The following is an 18,288-nucleotide window of genomic DNA, read 5'->3' as shown; positions in this document are numbered from 1 at the left end:
CGCGATGTGTATGGTTTCCATCTCCCTGAGTGTCACTCCAGTAACAATTTATAGCAAACTTAACCTCGTCTTTAACATCATATCCTTTACCTTTTGTCATTCCTGACCAATCCCAATATCTATGCTTATGCCAACCTGCTTGAGATGTACTTAAATCTATGTAGTGACTGTGTGCAGGTAAATTTTCACCTGAAATCGTTTTACTTCCACCTGTTTCCTTTGAAGAGTTTGCACAATACAAAAACCTGTCGACTATTTGAGTCCAAGTTCCGAGACCAAGTACTACTTCTGGTCTGGTAGAGTTCATTGACGTGTAAATAGAACCTATAGGATATACTGTTTGAAGTATTTCAGTCTTTAATGTTTGAAGCTCTGTTTTGTCTGCTTTCTTATATAACCTTTCTTCAAGTTCATTTACGTCAGAGATGCTATGTCTATGATATTTTTGTGGTATGTTCCTTCTGTCCATGTGAAAATATACTCTTTTGTTGCATCTACATATCCTTTTATCCATGTCGAGTCTGCTTTTGTATTCCTTAACTCTGTAACACCTTTCTCAAGCTCTTTCAACTGTTTCCATCTTTCCATTAAACCTCTGGTATGACTTGAAACCGTTTGTGCCAACATATCTACAGTTTCTTTGTCGGCTTTAAGGTCTAAACATCCTGAAACCCACCCTGTATTGGCTTTACCTTCTAAAATCTTCGATGTCCGTTCATGGTACCATTCAACCATTTCTTTAATTTCATTGTCTTTTTCATCCACATATTCCTTATCTGCCTTCTTCACTAACCCACTAGCCAGATATGCTAACTCATCGTCAACATACTCTTTGTCAGCTTTCTTTTCAACATCCTCTTTTGTTGCATATGTTGCATCTGCTCTGTCATGTTCTTCTTGAACTTTTTCAATGACATACTCTTTGTCAGCTTTGTTGTCAATATCTGCTTTCAAAAGAAGTTCATCTATAGGTTTCTCGTTTAAAGTTCTTTTTGTTGGATTTATACAAACAGTATGGTTCTTGTTGTCTTGAAATAGAAACTCATCTGTCATTGGGTTTAATGTCAGTTTTAAGTTTCCTTCTTTCAATGACTCAGATATCTTAGAATAGTTTGAAAAGTTTGTTGTGTTCTTATTTAGAGCTTGTATAATGAGTTGTCGGTTGTGTTGTATTTCTCTCATAGACGCTGTTTCATTTGACATTTTTATTCTAGATAAAATATGCTTCCAATAGAAAAAGAAAATTCAAGAGTTGCTACAACTAAACCATTAGATGAACTTTTTACTAATGTCGGTCAAAAGTTTGAGACAGAGACCGTAAAGCATGAAGGCTATCGTTTTGACTACCCATTAAGATGGCTAAGAGACCCATCTGTCACAAAAGCTATTGGCTTTCGTAGAATGAAGTTTGTGTCTGTAGAAGATAAAAGTTTTCCATTTATTGTAAGGTTTCATATAGATTATATATCTGAAGGGAAACGAAAAATGTGGGAAGAAATTGAGCTAATACAAGTTGACCTTTCATCTTCTCTACAGACTGCGTTAAAAAATATAGAAGATAAAATAAATTCATGTTATGCAAAATATGCTGATGAATATGCAAATACCGAGAGCACACTTTATGTGAGAATTGTATATGACAAACAAAATTCACAAGTGTCATTTCAAATCTACGAAGACAATCCAAAGAAAGACGAACAAATATATACAGAATTCACTGCAATGTCATGGTATTATTTGCAAAGAATGTTAAATCAGAAAGTCGAACTTCCTTTAGCAAATATTTACAGTCGATATGCAAGAGATGAACCATATTTATTTAAAGATGTTTTCGACCCAGCTGCTATTATTGTTCATGCTTCATTTTCTGGCGCCCAAAACTCTTTCTTATGCTTGGCAAATGACTTTTACGAAAAACCTACAAAGTTATACGAACCACCAAGTGGAAGTATTTCAGACTTTCAAGTATGGTTTACTACAGATGGAAGAAAAAGAATAATTCCATTATACCATGCGTTTTACTTAGAACTTAGTTTCATATACAACTACTATCGAACGGTAAAAATATAATTTTTTAATACGGTTGAGGTGTTGGATTTGGTTGCCAACTAGACTGTGGTGCAGGTTCAGGCTGTTGTATAACAGGAGCTTGTTCTTCTGGTTCAGGGTCTTTAGGTATAATACCAACAAACTGACCTACTCTTTTACCAATATTTTTGACACCGTTCCAAATTCCTCTTCCTACGGTTTTTATTCCATTCCATATACCTCTTCCAACATTTCGAAAGAAGTTTCCTATCTTACTGAAGAAACCCATTTTACTATATGTAAAAATCTAATGTCCGCCTAGTCTCTTACGTTTCCTGTTGAGTTCCATAGCATTCTTTAACTGGAGCTCATACATTCTGTTTCTCCTCTGGTAGAAAACATATTCTGGGTCAACTCCTGTGTTCGCGTCATCTGCATAGAGTTGTTTATATCCCACTTCAGGGTTTGTATAAAACTCTTTCCATCTCATATTTGCATACCATGGTGGCAAACCTAACGCAGCGTCATTTGACATGGCAGTTTGCATTTGTACATCTGTTGGCACTTGACCATAGTTTGCCATTGCAGTTTGTATTCTAACTTCATTTGGAATATTCTCTGGGTTTGGTTGTCCAGGTTGCTGTGCATTCGCTAAGTTCTGTGCGTCCATTTAATATTAGATAAAAATATCTCTTACGAGTACATATACTGAACATTTGCAGGCATTGGTTCATCTTCATATTCTCTATATCTTTCTGCCACGTCAAATAAATAAATGACACAATGGAAAAAACCTAAAACAAGTAGTCCTATTTCAAACCACATTTACTTACCAATAAAATTTCTTTATTGTGACACTTTCTCCAGTTTATAGGACCTCTCTCATATTCTATCTTGTCATATCTAAACTCATAGTCATGTATGTCCTCTAACCATCTCATAACGGTTTCCAAACCACTTTTATCGGATGTAAAGTAAAAGCATGGATGGTTATGTAAAACGTCTAAAGTTTCTAAAGAGTCTCTCAAAGTCCAGTCTACTTGGTATTGAAAATCCCATGTGTTATAGAACGGTGGGTCCACCATAAAGAAAACATTTTCCTTGTCTTTATATTTTTCATACAACTCTGTCCAATGACATCTCACAAACTCTATACCCTCAATATATTTTTCTATGTCCTCTTTGAAAACATTTGTATAGTTGAGATATAAAACTTTTGACATAAGTGTTTCAATGTCATGAACTCTTATAGCACCACTATATAATAGTCTAGCAGATATACTATCCCAGTCTATATATTCTGCTTTTTTCAAAACCTCTCTCACAATATTTTTCTTATCTAATGGTATACGTTCCATCTTACCTATAGGTATCTTTTCTTTTAACTCTTTCAATATTTTGTTAGTGTCTGGAATATGTTTGAGACGGTTCATATAGTTGTCGAAGTCATTGCATATAATCTTTGAGTCAGGAAATACAGTATGGCACAAATGGGATATATAGAAACTTCCACCGAACAAATCTACAAATGTTAGACCATTCGGTAGTTTCTTAAGTTCTCTCAATATAATATCTTTACATTTACTCTTATTTCCAAAGAAGGGTAACGGTGGTTTTGTAAAATTCATTTTATATATATAATAAAAATGTTTTTTCCTGAAAAGTGACAGAAAAGTGACAAAACATGTACGAAGAAGTCTTGAAAATTCAAGAGGGTAGAAAAGAGGTTAGAAAAGAGGTTATATCTAACCTTCTACCCTAAACATTATTTTTGTCTGATTTTACGAAGAAGTCTTGACAAAACATGAAAACATATATAATTTGTGAAAAGCTCCTGGAAGACCCGTATATAAGAACTTCATTTATACTAAACATCTTCAGGGGCTAGAGGGGCGCAGCCCTGGAAGCCCCACTACCCTTTTTTTTTTTTTTTTTTTTTTTTTTTTTTTTTTTTTACTCATAGTAAAAACATTAAAATTTATAAGAATCGTTATGAAGAAAAATTGAGAACTTATGATTTTTATTTAAGAAAATGATTAAATAATATATAAATAACCATATAAACAACATTTTAGATTCCTCTGAAAAGGGTATCTCAAATTGGTCTATGACCAATTGAATGGTTCGCCGTTCCTATATAAGTTATGAGAATTGCCAATAACCTTCGTTTAACTAGATCGTGAACTTTTAAAGTAAATGACATATTGACTTATGTGCGTGATTTTTCACCCTTCCATTAGTAATCATACTTTCGAGATTTTACAATGAATTAACTTGCAAATGACAAGTATAATTTTTAAGGAATTACCGGTGTATTTACAATAAAATATTTGGGATAACTCTACATACCATTTACCAACAAATATCATGTTGGTAATTACCATTATATTTACACTAAAATATTTGAGATAACTCTACATATAAAACTCTCAAAAACACACCCATTTTTGGCTGTGTAAAAAAAAATATTCATACTATTGTTTGAATACCAAATATAAAGTTCGTCGAGATAATATCTATTATCTGATTAATGTTGTCAATATCTAACAGTGGATGTTTTAACATAGAATATGTCAATAGAAAAAGGATCTTTTCAGTATGATAGTAATTTTGGAAATATTTACAGATTTATCAATAGTCGAGTTAACAGAGCATTGATCAATAGAAAAAGGATATAAGTTTGAAGATAATATTAAAAAGAAAATAATTTATTAAACTCTGATAATATGTCTGAAACCAGCATTCTTGCGTGAGTGTTGGTTTGTATATCCTAAATATTCTAATTCACTAACAGCAACTTGGAATCGTGATAAAGCCAAAGCTTTGTCTTCAATATTCGCTTTCGCTTGGAATGCACGCATCCATTCTGATGCTGAGACTGACTTCTCATACTCTTGAAGTATCTGATATGCGATGGCCGTATCTGATTTGTTTTCTGGATCCGAAAGTGCCTCGTTTAATGACTTTCTAGGGTTAAAAGTTGCAGAATTAGAAACAGGCATGTAATTAGGTGCAGACGGATCTAAATCAATAAACAACCTCTGCATAAAAGCAGAATATCTGTTAACACCTTCAGTACTATTGGCAGAAGCGTTCATAAGCTGCTTCATTCTCGATGATTTCGTCTTTGGTGGCTGCATCGAGATCGGATTTGTATCTTTCTTCGGTAATTCTGGAAGAGATTTGATAATTGAACCGTAATTCTTAAAAGCTGTCTGAATATAGTCATCTCCCTTGGAGGCAAGTGCGGTCTTGAGGGATTCAAAGAGCTCTGATGAGCAGATATATGAATAATTTGTTGCATCTTTAAGTAGGAAAGGATTTAATTGCTCTGAGATAAGTAATTGAGAAGAAACTTGTAAGGCATCTTCACGGAGTTTAATTAAAAGGCTGATTGGAAGATCTTCTTCTTTAAGGATATTTTTAACTTCAGAAAAGTCATTAAAGTCAATAATATTAACTAAATCGGCTTCATCTTTCGAAGATATGTATTCAAATATGGATTGTCTGATAATTGTGAACAAGAAAGTAAATGAAGGATATCTATCAGAAATAATCGATTTAAGGATGCCAATAATCTTAGGATCTGGTGAAATACCGCGATGGAATAAAAAGCATAGTATTTGACTGACAAATATATCAAAAAGAATCGAATATTCAAAGCATTTTTCGAAAATTGTAACTCTTGGTATATCTGATGGCGGTGGAGTGCAGTGGAATAAAATTACTCTGTTATTTTGGATATGATGCATTTGATGATCGACAAATTCGACGCCTTCAATCTTTTTAAGAGCAGAAATGAACGGAAGAGCATCAGAAAGATCTTGAGGTGGCATAATATGTGCAATTACAGGGAAAGGTGACTGACTCTGTTCGTCAAAGAACTTCATAACCTTCTCAACTAATCTTTCAACATCCGTTTTGAAGAAATTTTCCTGAAGTTCGTTGAGATCTTTCATTATTGCATCATATCGTTTACTACATGAATCATTTGGTTGCTTACTAGCATTCTCGCTCAATATTCTAACATGAGACATTTTGAATGTATTTTGTCACTTTTTATTTAAATAACAAATCATCAAATCTGTTCATGTTATGTGAACAACAAAGATTTCATTAGGAATTGGTTATAAATCTTTCATATTTTGCCAAAGTATATTGATTTTATAAAATCTCGAATATAATCTGGTGAACAGAATTGTTTAAGTAATTACTTTACAAAAGGATTTAGGTATATTTCTAAATTATGTGATATCGCACATTTTTTCATATTCTAATGTGATGAATTAACTATTGATTTTTATATGTGAATAACGTGTATATAAAGCTTAGTTGTGGAACAAAAGGTGTTACATTACATATAGTACTAACATGGTTCTTTCAACAATTACAAGTATCATGTTATTGAGCAATATTTGTTTAAAGTTTCAAGATAAGGGGGATTTTCTATTCCAGAAGCCGTTTTCACCAAGTAGTTTAATTTAAACATACTTATATGGCCTCTACATTGGGTTGTATTAGATTATATACATCCAATTCTACCTAATTCACTTATCAATACTTTTTACATTCACTTATTTTTACAAATTTGTTAATCTTTCAAATAAAATTGGCACTTTTTTGAAAATAAAAAGTGTCTTTTTGTTGATTTTAAAATGGCCAAAACTTTAACAAATAATGACGCAAATAAACCACCGTCTAATGGAAAACAACAAAAACCAGAACCCTCTGAAGAAAAGGCAAAAAAAGAGTTAATTGATTACCTATTTGAAGGTATTGTAACTTTTGATGGACATTACAATGAGAAAAGCGCCAAAGACATTGAAAAAGAACAAACAAACGAGCGCGTGATTGCGAGTATGGCAACAGCTACATCAGATACCTTAAAAAATATAGAAAAGTGTAATATTTTATGGAAAAAACACGAAGCTGCATCATGTTCGAATCTAGTATCAAGTTTATTTAGTTATTTTTCGATTCAAAAACAATATATATATGTTAATTTACCAATTTTACTGGCCAATTTGATTGAATTCCTACTCAAAACAGACAATTTAGATGATTTTTCTTTTGAAATTGTTACACATCGAAAATTTATTTTTTCAACTTATGAAAACCTTTTAGATTTAGATCAGGCATTGATATCATTTTTAAAAGAAGTATATGAGCGTAATCTCATTACAAAAAAGAATCCAATGTACAAATATATGCTTTACACGTTATTTGACTTATTAGTCGAAGCTCTCAAAGATATTACACTTTCAAATGCAATAAGAAAAGCTGCACTCGAATTCTTCAATACAAATCTTTTAGTTTTTTCAGAATTATTTAAAATTCCAGAAAAAAACAATGCTTTTTTGGAAGGAATTATTAAAATTTTGGAAGATCAGATCAGTGATATTGAAAAAACTATTTTTAATTGCTTGAAACTCTTTATTAATAAATTTTATCCAAATATTGAACCAAAAATCTTGGATTTTTATCGTATAGTTAAAGAAAGGATTAACAAAGGAATTCGTGCTTACGATACGCAAAACAAGGAATCATTTCAAGTCAAAGATATGAATTATTGTTTTATGTTTTGGACAAAGTTAGCAAAAATCGAATACATGCTCAAAAATAACACAGAAACCAATATAGTATCAAAGAACTATATTCTTGGCAGCTATAATGTAATTATGGAATTAATTTTTGAGTTATTAAAGAAGAATGAGCCAAAACCATCCATTGATGAACCATATATACTTGAAGATATCATGCCAGAGGCAATTGCTATGGATTGCATGATGGAAATGTTTTATTTGATTCCTACCGAGATTTTTATTTTCATTTATAACAAATTATCATCGTATCCTTCTGAGAATGCAAATGAATTTTATGCCTGCACCCTTATGCTCTCTTATTTCGTTCACAAAACTAATGATGAAAGATTTAAGCAGTTTTTCTTTGAAAAACTAAATATATTATTGCAGAATTCATCAATTCTCAATGGATCTATCCGATATGCAATAGTATTTACCATTTCAAAGATAATTGGCTTTTATCCAGAATTATTAATGACGGATATAGACTTAGTTCGAACAATCTTCGACTTGATTAAAAAGCAACTTGATTCCCATAGTAAACATTTCGTAAGGTTGGCCCTCTACCTTTATTCCATACTTTTATCTTCATCTCCAATTGATTCTCTGAACGCAACAAGAGAAAACTTCATGATATTTGCAACAGAAGAGATCTCAAAACAAGATCGTAAAGAAGATGACTGCTGTAGATATGTTTTTGACTGTTTAATTTCAATTTTCCATCGTTCTCCCGTCAATCAACAGTATTATATATGGTCAGAAGCTCTTAAAATGCAAGAATGCACACAATACCTCTGTACTGCTCTAACATTTTTCGGTTTGGTCAAACCAACAGATGAATTATTGGATCAAACAGTCAAATTTTTGATCGAAGACTCGAAAAAATACGCTTTTGAGGAATCATTTTGTGCTCTCGTGCAGATGTTCCGATGGATTTCCCCTGAACAAGCCAAGAATTATGTTCCACAATGCTTAGATAGCATCCAAAGTGCAATAGAATCAAAGGACAAAAACACCATTGAAGCATTTGAGCTTCTTCTTGGCTTCTTGGCCGTAAATTACCAAGAAATGTTCAAGATCCACTCAAAAGAAATTGTTTCAAGCCTGAAAGCGAATCTCAATGACGACACAATGTTGCTGCAATTATATGTAGCTACAGCAGCTGCACTTTGCGACATTGCTCAGGCTTCTTTTGAATTTATTAAACAAGATTCAAAGGAAATTGCAAAGAGATTACTTGAATTATGCCAACAATATACAGAAGAACCAATTATTGATGCTACTTTCACGTTATTACGTACTATTCTTGAGAACAACTACGAAATCGGAAAAATTATTTTTAGAGACATTTTCAAAGTTATCAAATTAATACATAAAGGGAATAAGTACACAGACCAAATTGCTCAGTCGATAATCAACGTCATTTTGATCTTGAATTCACATTATTCACGTGAAATCAGCTTTTTAGTAATGAATGAGAGTGTAGAATGGATTACAAGGAAGGCACATAATAGTCCAGATAACCTTGTTGCAATGGTTGCAAACGAACTCTTGCAAATGTTATAATTATTTTTATTATTTGTTTGTATATAGATATTTTTAAAGTATAACTCTTTCAAAGTTACAAAAACTTATATTTATCAAGCTAATAAACATAAATCTTCAATAAATCCATAAATGAATTCAATTTCTTCAAATATTATGAGTAATATTATTGATATGTTAACTAGTTACGATTTTACATAACTAGAAATGATAAATGCAAGATTATTTATAATGTAACTGCAAAATAAGATGAAAAATATCTTCAAAAACAAAATTAATTTGAAACCAATGTTAACATTCCTTCTTCTTTTAGAAATATCTTACTTATGATGTCTGAATTATCAATAGGAAAGCAGATTTTTTTGAGAATTTTATTTTTCAAAAAAAATTAATCAAAATAATTACTAAAAAACTGTAATGGATATTTGGGGATTTTTAGTGTATATAAATAATAATTATATTTCAATGTGTCAAAAAATTGAGGGAAATCGAATTAGAAATTCCTGGAATATTTGACTGTTTCTGTTGTGAACTTAGAAATCTTAGGATGTGCTGTGTCCTCTTCGTGTTGTCCGTTTGGTTTCTTGTCACATCCGAGTTCATCAGCTGGAATAATGCCGCAGCAAGTCCAATTCTGGAGGATGATTGGCTCACCGTTTTCGTCGACCATGTCTTCATCGACAATTTCCATTTCATCGTCTTCAATTGGAATTTGCTTTCCTTTGTGGAATGTAATGAAGCATTGGGTCTCAAACTTAGGATATACACACTTGCACTTCTTGCACATATGTAATTCGAAGTAATCGAAGATTTTCTGGGCTGCTTCTGTTAATATTTTTTCATCTTCTTTTTCTGTTAAAATATAGACAGTAGATGTTGGTGTATCATCAGCAGCTGTTTCAAGTTCTTGATTTCCTGAAACATAGCAGTCTAATTGTGCGATTTGTGTGTTTGCAGCTTTGATATTAATTTGATCGGCATCCATTAACTTCATTTTGAGGCATTTGTCTGCTTCTACCTTTGTAAGGATTTTTTCGACAATTCCATGAAGTGCTTTTGCTGTAAGTTTCTCGGAATTAGGGAATGAGAAGGTAAATGTGTTGTTTACGATTTGGCGAGTAACGAGAACATATACTGGAACAGGGATGGAGAGCTGAACAACATAAGATGTTGTTTGGTCATCACGATAAAAGTCATTCATGCGCTCATAATCCTTAACAGAACCAAATGTGCCAAGTAAGAAGGCAGCTGTGGAGGTGCCAACTGTAATTGGTTCGTACTTGAGATCATTCGGGGATGGAGCTGTTTCAGGAGCTTTGTAAAACTGAAATTGCTTAAATATGGTATCTGGGAGTTCCTCAAACTCTTTTTGTGTCATTTCTGGTGTGACTCTCGTATCGATGAAGTGGAGAATTTGAGCAGGCCAGATAAGTTCTGTTGGCTGCTTATATAAACCGAAATGCTCAAGAGCTTCAACGAGAACTTGATGTCTTAACTCAATATTTCCACCTTTGATTTCTTTTGTGATTGGTTTTCTGTTAACATTTGCAACGATTATTTTATTCGGTGGCTGCTTTGGCCATTTATCAATAAACGCTTTGAAATCTTTGAAAATGTCTTTTGGAACATCTATCATAATACTGGTTCCTTCGACAATCTTCAGTTCTGGTGGAAAGGACATGATGTGCTGATATTTGTCACTTTTCTATCATTGACTGATTTCATTTCAATGACAAGACATGAATCAGAAAATATAGTGAATAGATACAATAAAAGCAATATTAACGAATGTCCTAATTTAAGGGAAATCGAATGAGATTTGATTTTTATCAATTTCGAATATATTGAAATGAATAAGATTAATATTGAAAAATTACTACATTTCTTACAACAAAACATTCTTCATCCATGTAACTAATTATTTATCTTTGATAAATTATATTTTTCTAGGACTGACATTAAAACTCATGACATCCTAGTAACAGAGTATATACATATTAAAGTCCTTTGAGTTTGGAGATTTAGAGCGTATACATCACTCATTTTATTGATATTCGGTTATCTGGATATTTCCAAGATTAATGAACAAATAGAGTAGAGTTAGTATCTTGCTTGAGGCAATAAAGTTGTTTTTATGAAGATTTCACTGACCTATTTGGAAGATTGCTGATTCAAAAAAAGTTGACATATTTTCAGAAATTTTTGTGATAAAATCGAGAAGAAGCACTTTTATTATCCATGTAAACGAAAAATAATGATAGTCATATATCTCATACATGAATTACACATGACTAACCAAAGAAACATCTCAACTTTTTACATTTTCATCTTTGATTGAATTTTCAAAAAGATCAAACACTTTATTCTTAAGATATATTGCACTAACTAATACCAATATCAATTTTGTATAGCATCCAATCAATAAAAACTATGCAGATTGTTTTTTAAGAAGAATATCATCGTGCTTTTTGTCATTAATTGAATTATTTCAAAATACATTCAAATTTGATATACAGCTTCTAGCGGAACGGTTGTTGATGTTCTGCAAGCCACTGAAAATTCTAATGTGCACTGCTAGTTAAGTCTTTACTCTTATGTAAATTTGATCAAATTGAATTCATAATCTAGACAATTTTTCAATTAGATACATCATTTTATAAGAATGCAAAGATGTCTGAGTAACATCTGGGGTGTGATGATTGGATGGCAAGTATGCTCTCTCATTTTAACTGGTGCTGGAGCTGCTTTGTCTTTTAATTATTATTACTCAGGAGATGTTTGCAGTTTACTTTCACTACTTATGTGCTATGCACTAGTTTTCATCATGAACATATGGTTTTTAAAACCTGCACAAACAAAATGGTGGATTTATATCCTTGTTGGACTTTGTGGATTTTTAGATGATTGGACAGCAGTTTTAGCATATAGATACACATCTTTTGCAAGTGCAATGCTTTTGGTTACAACAGTTGTATTCTGGGTAGCCCCAATGGCATATTTCATTTTTGGAAGGAAGATTAATTGGATTCAATTCATTGCTATGGGCATAGCTATAGCAGGATGCTCAATGATTATGGTTGCACAAGGAAGAGAAGGAGATAACTGGAAAGGAAACCTTTTATCTTTATTAAGTGCAATTTTATATGCGGTTTCATCAGTATTACAAGAAAAGATTGTTCATGAAACAAGTAAGAGTGCATATCTACTCAGATATTCCATAGGAACAACATTTTTCTGCGCAATCATGACAGGAGCTCTTGAATGGAGGCAAATCAAGTATTATAATTGGAATGTTAGATCAGGATTACTTACTTTTGCCTACTCATTCCTTCTTGCATGCTATTATATCTCAGTTCCAGTCGTTCTTGAATATTCAAACTCAACTATCATGAATTTGTCAATGCTGACATCAAACTTCTACTCACTCATCATTGACATAGTTTTCATGAATGGTATTAGAAGTTGGCTGTATTTGCTTGGCTTTGCTTTAGTTCCAATTGCCATTGTTCTGTTCGTTTACTTTGAAGACAAACCAAAAGTACAAAGTCAAGATGATGCAGCTGCAAATAATGAAGCTCATGAAAAAGAAGCACAAGAATTGGATAATAATAATACTAATCCAAATGAACAAGGAGCTGATGCGCCACAGGCCGAGCTTTAAAGATTTAGTTGTTTCAATGTATTTCATGCATTAGTTGCAATTATTACTCTCTTGATTTTTTTAAGTAATTTTTTTTATTTTTCTTATTTTATTCCAAATCTAACTATTGCATTTAAGGAGATGTAACTATACAGGAAAATGTGCATATTACCCATATGATTGTCTAACAGTTTAGGTAGATATGTAATCTTCTTCATATTTTCAGAATTTATAAGTAAATGCGGAATGATATTGAAGAATTCGGAAATTATAGATAATGGATGTGTATACTATTTATTATAAAAGTTTCATTTAGAATAAAGAATGTCAATGAAATTTCTCTCGAAGAAACGCTTCCATCCGAGGCGTTTAGATAACATCAGAAAAGTTGCAGAGGCTGAAGCTAAATATAAAGAAGAGCAAACAAGGATGGCTGAGCTTAGAAGAGAAAGAGAAGAAGAAAAAGATTTGGAAGAGTTAAGAAAAGCACAAGAAGCATCAGGCAGAATTGAAAAAACAACAAGGAGATTAGAATGGATATACAAAGCACCAATTATACAGAAAAAAGGCGACGAAGATGAAGAAGATGAAGTCAGAGTTAATCCATTGCTTGAAAAACAACGTCCAGACGCAATACTTCAAGAAAAACGTCATGCTCAAATGACTCAAAATAACTTACCTGGAGCAAAATTTTTAATGGCAGTTAATGAATACAAAGGAGATAAAGATATGAAGTTAAGAGAGGATCCATTTACTGCAATATTCAATAAAAAGAGAGAAGAAGAACTAAGGAAAGCACAAGAACAAAAATTAATTGAACAAGCTGAACTAATTAAAAACAAAAACTCACGATCAAACATTTCACAATTATACCCATCAGATGACGACGGAGAAAATGAAAGCGAATTAAAATTGAATCGGAAAAATACAATATCAAGGCAAGAAGTCAATAAAAAATCTGACCAATCGAAAGACTACAACAGTAGTGATAGTAGTAGCGATTCTTCCCATAATCATCATCGTCATTCGCACCATCACCATCATCACCACCATTCTCGCCATTAATCAATTGAAATACAACATATATTCCTTTTTATACACATATAATACTGTTTTGTTATTTCTTTATACCTGTAAATGTAATTATAGAGTTTCATTAACTTTTTTTTACTACAAACAAAAGAATTCTAGTTATCATACACATATTCTTTTATGGTATGCTTGTTTTCGAAAGAAATCTAGATTTTTCAAAAATAATATGATTTTCATATTTATTATTATATAACCATTTGCCATGAATAAAACCAGTAAACTGCAATTTAATGTGTTTAGAGGTGCAATTCTGTTGGACCGTTTTCTTCTGTTCCTCTTGGTGGTGTACCTGGACGTGGACCAACGAAATAGTCTTCTTCCCACTTCATTGGTGGCAAAACAGTGAAGCTGCAGAAGAGATTTTCGTCCACTTGCATTGTAGCACCTTTATTATCGTATTCATAACAATAGTTTGGAGCAGAGAATAATGTAACAATTCCTTGCTCGTCTTGGAATGGGAAGTCATATCCGCCCATAACGGCTTGATGACCTCTTACAACTAAATCGAAATGGAATCTTTCAAGGAATTTCTTAAGCGGATTGACACCAAAGACGTATGAGGCACCTCTATCATTACCTGCCCATTCAGGTGTTTCGAAATCTGGATCTGACCAGACTAGGTCGCATACTAAACCTTCTTCTGGAATTTCGAATGGTCTCTGAGATTCTAATGCACGGATATCATCAAGCTTTCTAAGATTTGGTGAAATACCTCCGTGAACGCAGAAGATCTTGTCATCAATAATGGCTGCAAGTGGTAAGCAGTTAAACACATCTGAAAACATACGCCAAACAGTGACGCTATATTGCTGTATGCATTCATCGAAGAAACCAAATTCACGATTGATATACGAACATTCATGATTTCCTCTGAGTAAAAAGAAGTTTTCTGGATATCTGATTTTGTATGAGAATAATAAACATATTGTTTCAATGGATTGGACACCTCTATCAACATAATCGCCAAGAAATAGGTAATTTGTTTGTGGTGGGTATTTGCAACGATCAAAAATGCGAAGAAGATCGTGATACTGACCATGAATATCTCCACAGATTGTAAGCGGAGGCTGAAGCTCGAGAAGGATTGGTTGATCAATTAAAATTTTACGAACTTCCTTGCAAAGCATTTGTATTTTTGAAAGTGAAAGACCAGCAGGTGTACCTGGTGGTTTGGAGCCGGCATCAAGTAATTTATCTGTAATAGCATCAAGCCACTTCAATGACATCAGTGCACGTTTATAATTAAAACTTTTTTGACAACAATGACTCATCATAATGGAGAACTTTTCAATTACGAGATTGATACTACTAATGTACAGCTGCTTTTTTACTTTAACACAACTATATTTCTTTCGCTTTATTTTCTGTTTGATCAAATGTCTTGAACAGATAAAGTTTTACTATCATGGATATTTAATACAATGCCAGTGGGTTTATGTCATATGCTTGTTAAAGGTAAATAGCGTTTCAAATTTCCATTTATTATACACTAATACCGATACTGATCAATAAGTTTAACTTTGGACAAAACATAGGATGAAAATAGCAAAATATATATTTTAAGATTGCAATTTGTTAGTTTTGCAATACGAAGAAAATATATGAGGGGTTAAAAAAGAAGGTTGTATAAGTTATTCAAATTGATACTCGTATATGCAAATTATTCAATCAACTGTGCTTAATTTGCTATTTTTTAGAATTATCTGAACAATCAAATAAAGAAGTTAGTGAAAGGAAAATCTCAAGTAATATTTATCCGAGATCTCAATATAAACCGTAAGAATGAACAACCATATTTGCGTAAAAAAGGGCTGATATGAAATAATAGAAAATTAATCAATAAAGAATTTAAACTCAAATGATTCGATTAGAAATCCTCTGAAAAAATGTCACCTTTTCATAAAACCAAAATTCAGAACCACAAATTTTTCATTAGTTTAGATGAATTTCATCAACTCAACTAATGAAATCATATTTCGGTCTAAATGAAATGGAAATAGCAATGTTCAATTTTTGTGAGGGTAAAGAAATTATTTTTAATTTATGATAAATTTAAATCACACTATGGAATATAATTAAAATGTTTTTAAAATTTCTCTTTCAATTTTTGAGAAAATTATGAATGTGATTATTCAATTTTCATCCGATTTCTTTTATTATTGTTTAATAACATGAACTCAGATATTTTCTGCTTATTTATTTTTTTTAAGGGTGCACACGAGAGGATCATGTAAACTTCAGAATTTAGAACCTTATTTTTAGGCATTATCTTGGCTACCTATTTAGGCTCGAAAAGCAAAACATATCAAAAAATACAACTTGACTCCATTATGACCCTTTCATGGAGGTAGTTTTTATCCGCTAGTATTTTCCCTTTGAATCTCTTTACAATTCGAAATCAAATTCAAAACTCAGTAGAAGAAAGGAAGAATCGACTTACTACGGTTGTAATACGAATAACTACATATATTTAATTATTTTTATTTACATAATAATTGTTTGAAGCTCATATTCCATCAAATTTTTAAATAAAAACATTAAAATGTTGAAAATGTTCATATATTTAATAGGGTTTTGGCACTTTATTGAGGAATTACTACATACATAGTCGAACTGAACTTGATATTTTGAAATTTAAATTATTTATCAAAATTAAAATTTAACTTGAAATTTATAATTATTTAGTCATATTTTGCATAATTCTAAGTAGATTTTGTAAAAAATCAAGAAAGAAAAATTTTAACGTGCTTTATTTTTTCTTTTTTATAATAATACATATTATTATATAATTAACATATTCATAATGTTTCACCCTTTCAAAATATAATCCTCCTCCTCTCAAATAAACGTACATACGGGTGGCCTCTTTTTTCAAAAAATTAAAATTTGAAATTTTGGGCTCAAATATTAGAGATTTTTTCAACCTTCAACGATATATGTTGTCTATATCAGACCTCCTTTCTTTTTGATACTTAACATTGTTCCTAAATCTTAGCCGTTAAGGCTGTTCTGAAAATATTTTTTTTTTCGAAAAAATTCGAAAAAAATTCTTAAGGGTGGCTTCCGATCAAATTGTCACTTTTTAGCCCAAGTGAGAAAATTTCGTAATTTATAACCAAGTTTTTTAAAATCTATATTTAATAAAGATTCTATTTTTCTTATTAAATTTCAAAAATGAGGGGGTTCGGAATCGTCCACAAATTGCCGAAAGGGTTTTTGCCAGTTTTGAATCCGCTTATTTTTATCGACCAAAATTATAATAAATATAATTTTCGATAAGTATTCTACCCAAATGATTCTTCAAAAAATTATTTTTCGGATTTTATTCCGTGAAAAAACGTTACAGAAAACGCTTATAAAATTTCGAATTTTCCCTAAAAAATTCAGTGCAGGTCGATTTAAGAGATTTTTCAAAAATAATCATATCAGTAGATAGGGTATAATATAGAGAAGCTTTATGAATAACTTAAAATCCGGAAAACTCAATATTCAACGAGAAAAACGCTTAACGAATCTCACTTTTAGTGTAAACATCACAAAAAATTGAGAGGGCTTTCTGGTCGGAAGCCTCCCTTAAAATTCAAAAATCCCTTAATTCCTGAGGATTTTGGAAAAAAGTTTTTACATGAACATGTGTATATTATATGAAGTATATTGATAAGGTAAAAATCAAATTTTATTGCATATTCATCGAGAAAATAAACTAACGAATCCCTCAAAATTGAGAGGGTAATCCTCCTCCTCTCAAATAAACGTACATACGGGTGCACCCTTAAAGCAAATTGAATCAATTTATTGAATTTAAAAAGAATTAACATAACATATATGTTAAATAAATTTAATTATCTTTTAAATAAAAGATTTTTAAAATTTTCTGAATTTTGAAAAGTTGTATTCAAAATTATGAATGCGCTAGGTCCCTCGTTACAAGCTTTACTTCAAGAACATATCTTGCTTATGTCTTTCCCAGTTGAAAAATATTCAACATCAGAAGTCCCTTTTAATCCTCCATTTATCACTCCATCACTTTTGATTCAAATTCTAAAACTTGCCACGCAAAAGTTTCAAGAGGATCCTATCGTTCTTAATATTAAGACGCCTATATACGTTATTGGTGATTTACACGGCCATTTATTTGACCTGTATAGAATATTTCAGAAAAATGGACTTCCGCCGGAAGCAAGTTATCTTTTTTAGGTGATTTCGTTGATAGGGGCGTTTATTCAACAGAAGTCATCACTTTTGTTATCCTTCTCAAGATTTTATATCCACAAAATATTTTCGTTATCAGAGGTAACCACGAGTTCATTCCCACAAAACCAACTAATACATTCAAAGATGAGATCATACAACTTTATGTTAACCATCAAGAGATTCTTACCAATTTTTATTCTTTATTTT

At 31.7% G+C, this 18,288-nt stretch overlaps 10 protein-coding genes across 10 annotated transcripts, besides 3 other annotated features; 5 read left to right on the top strand and 5 right to left on the bottom strand.

The window, feature by feature from the left end:
- Positions 1-3,979: part of a mobile genetic element that runs on past the window's edge.
- On the top strand, positions 1,222-2,070 carry TVAGG3_1015970 (uncharacterized protein; the record flags this gene model as incomplete). The annotated part of the gene is made up of 1 exon (XM_001319354.2): positions 1,222-2,070. One exon carries the CDS (start codon positions 1,222-1,224, stop codon positions 2,068-2,070), a length of 849 nt encoding a protein of 282 aa, XP_001319389.2.
- Positions 2,075-2,317, bottom strand: TVAGG3_1015960 (serine threonine-protein phosphatase family; the record flags this gene model as incomplete). Its single annotated transcript, XM_051254675.1, has 1 exon — positions 2,075-2,317. One exon carries the CDS (start codon positions 2,315-2,317, stop codon positions 2,075-2,077), a length of 243 nt encoding a protein of 80 aa, XP_051080249.1.
- On the bottom strand, positions 2,336-2,698 carry TVAGG3_1015950 (uncharacterized protein; the record flags this gene model as incomplete). The annotated part of the gene is made up of 1 exon (XM_001304191.1): positions 2,336-2,698. The coding sequence occupies one exon, from the start codon at positions 2,696-2,698 to the stop codon at positions 2,336-2,338; it is 363 nt and encodes a 120-aa protein (XP_001304192.1).
- A 661-nt stretch (positions 3,980-4,640) lies between the features above and the next one.
- TVAGG3_1015930 (uncharacterized protein) lies at positions 4,641-6,067 on the bottom strand (the record flags this gene model as incomplete). Its single annotated transcript, XM_001304192.2, has 1 exon — positions 4,740-6,065. The coding sequence occupies one exon, from the start codon at positions 6,063-6,065 to the stop codon at positions 4,740-4,742; it is 1,326 nt and encodes a 441-aa protein (XP_001304193.1).
- A 599-nt stretch (positions 6,068-6,666) lies between these two features.
- On the top strand, positions 6,667-9,231 carry TVAGG3_1015920 (armadillo (ARM) repeat-containing protein family; the record flags this gene model as incomplete). Its single annotated transcript, XM_001304193.1, has 1 exon — positions 6,684-9,176. The coding sequence occupies one exon, from the start codon at positions 6,684-6,686 to the stop codon at positions 9,174-9,176; it is 2,493 nt and encodes an 830-aa protein (XP_001304194.1).
- Positions 9,232-9,399: 168 nt separating this feature from the next.
- On the bottom strand, positions 9,400-10,845 carry TVAGG3_1015910 (structural constituent of cuticle; the record flags this gene model as incomplete). The annotated part of the gene is made up of 1 exon (XM_001304194.2): positions 9,649-10,836. The coding sequence occupies one exon, from the start codon at positions 10,834-10,836 to the stop codon at positions 9,649-9,651; it is 1,188 nt and encodes a 395-aa protein (XP_001304195.1).
- A 961-nt stretch (positions 10,846-11,806) lies between these two features.
- Positions 11,807-12,891, top strand: TVAGG3_1015900 (transmembrane transporter protein; the record flags this gene model as incomplete). Its single annotated transcript, XM_001304195.2, has 1 exon — positions 11,818-12,816. The coding sequence occupies one exon, from the start codon at positions 11,818-11,820 to the stop codon at positions 12,814-12,816; it is 999 nt and encodes a 332-aa protein (XP_001304196.1).
- A 228-nt stretch (positions 12,892-13,119) lies between these two features.
- On the top strand, positions 13,120-13,860 carry TVAGG3_1015890 (RNA splicing; the record flags this gene model as incomplete). The annotated part of the gene is made up of 1 exon (XM_001304196.1): positions 13,120-13,860. One exon carries the CDS (start codon positions 13,120-13,122, stop codon positions 13,858-13,860), a length of 741 nt encoding a protein of 246 aa, XP_001304197.1.
- A 228-nt stretch (positions 13,861-14,088) lies between these two features.
- TVAGG3_1015880 (protein phosphatase 2A family, catalytic domain family) lies at positions 14,089-15,142 on the bottom strand (the record flags this gene model as incomplete). Its single annotated transcript, XM_001304197.1, has 1 exon — positions 14,124-15,113. The coding sequence occupies one exon, from the start codon at positions 15,111-15,113 to the stop codon at positions 14,124-14,126; it is 990 nt and encodes a 329-aa protein (XP_001304198.1).
- Positions 15,143-16,096: 954 nt separating this feature from the next.
- Positions 16,097-16,941: a mobile genetic element.
- Positions 16,942-17,460: a mobile genetic element.
- Positions 17,461-17,790: 330 nt separating this feature from the next.
- On the top strand, positions 17,791-18,084 carry TVAGG3_1015850 (metallo-dependent phosphatases family; the record flags this gene model as incomplete). Its single annotated transcript, XM_001304198.1, has 1 exon — positions 17,791-18,084. One exon carries the CDS (start codon positions 17,791-17,793, stop codon positions 18,082-18,084), a length of 294 nt encoding a protein of 97 aa, XP_001304199.1.
- Between the last annotated feature and the right edge of the window lie 204 nt (positions 18,085-18,288).

The sequence above is a fragment of the Trichomonas vaginalis genome, chromosome I (assembly GCF_026262505.1).
Source record: "Trichomonas vaginalis G3 chromosome I, whole genome shotgun sequence".
Classification (NCBI taxonomy): Eukaryota; Parabasalia; order Trichomonadida; family Trichomonadidae; genus Trichomonas; species Trichomonas vaginalis.
Note: the sequence above shows the minus strand (reverse complement) of the source record. Positions and strands in the feature narration are given on the sequence as shown.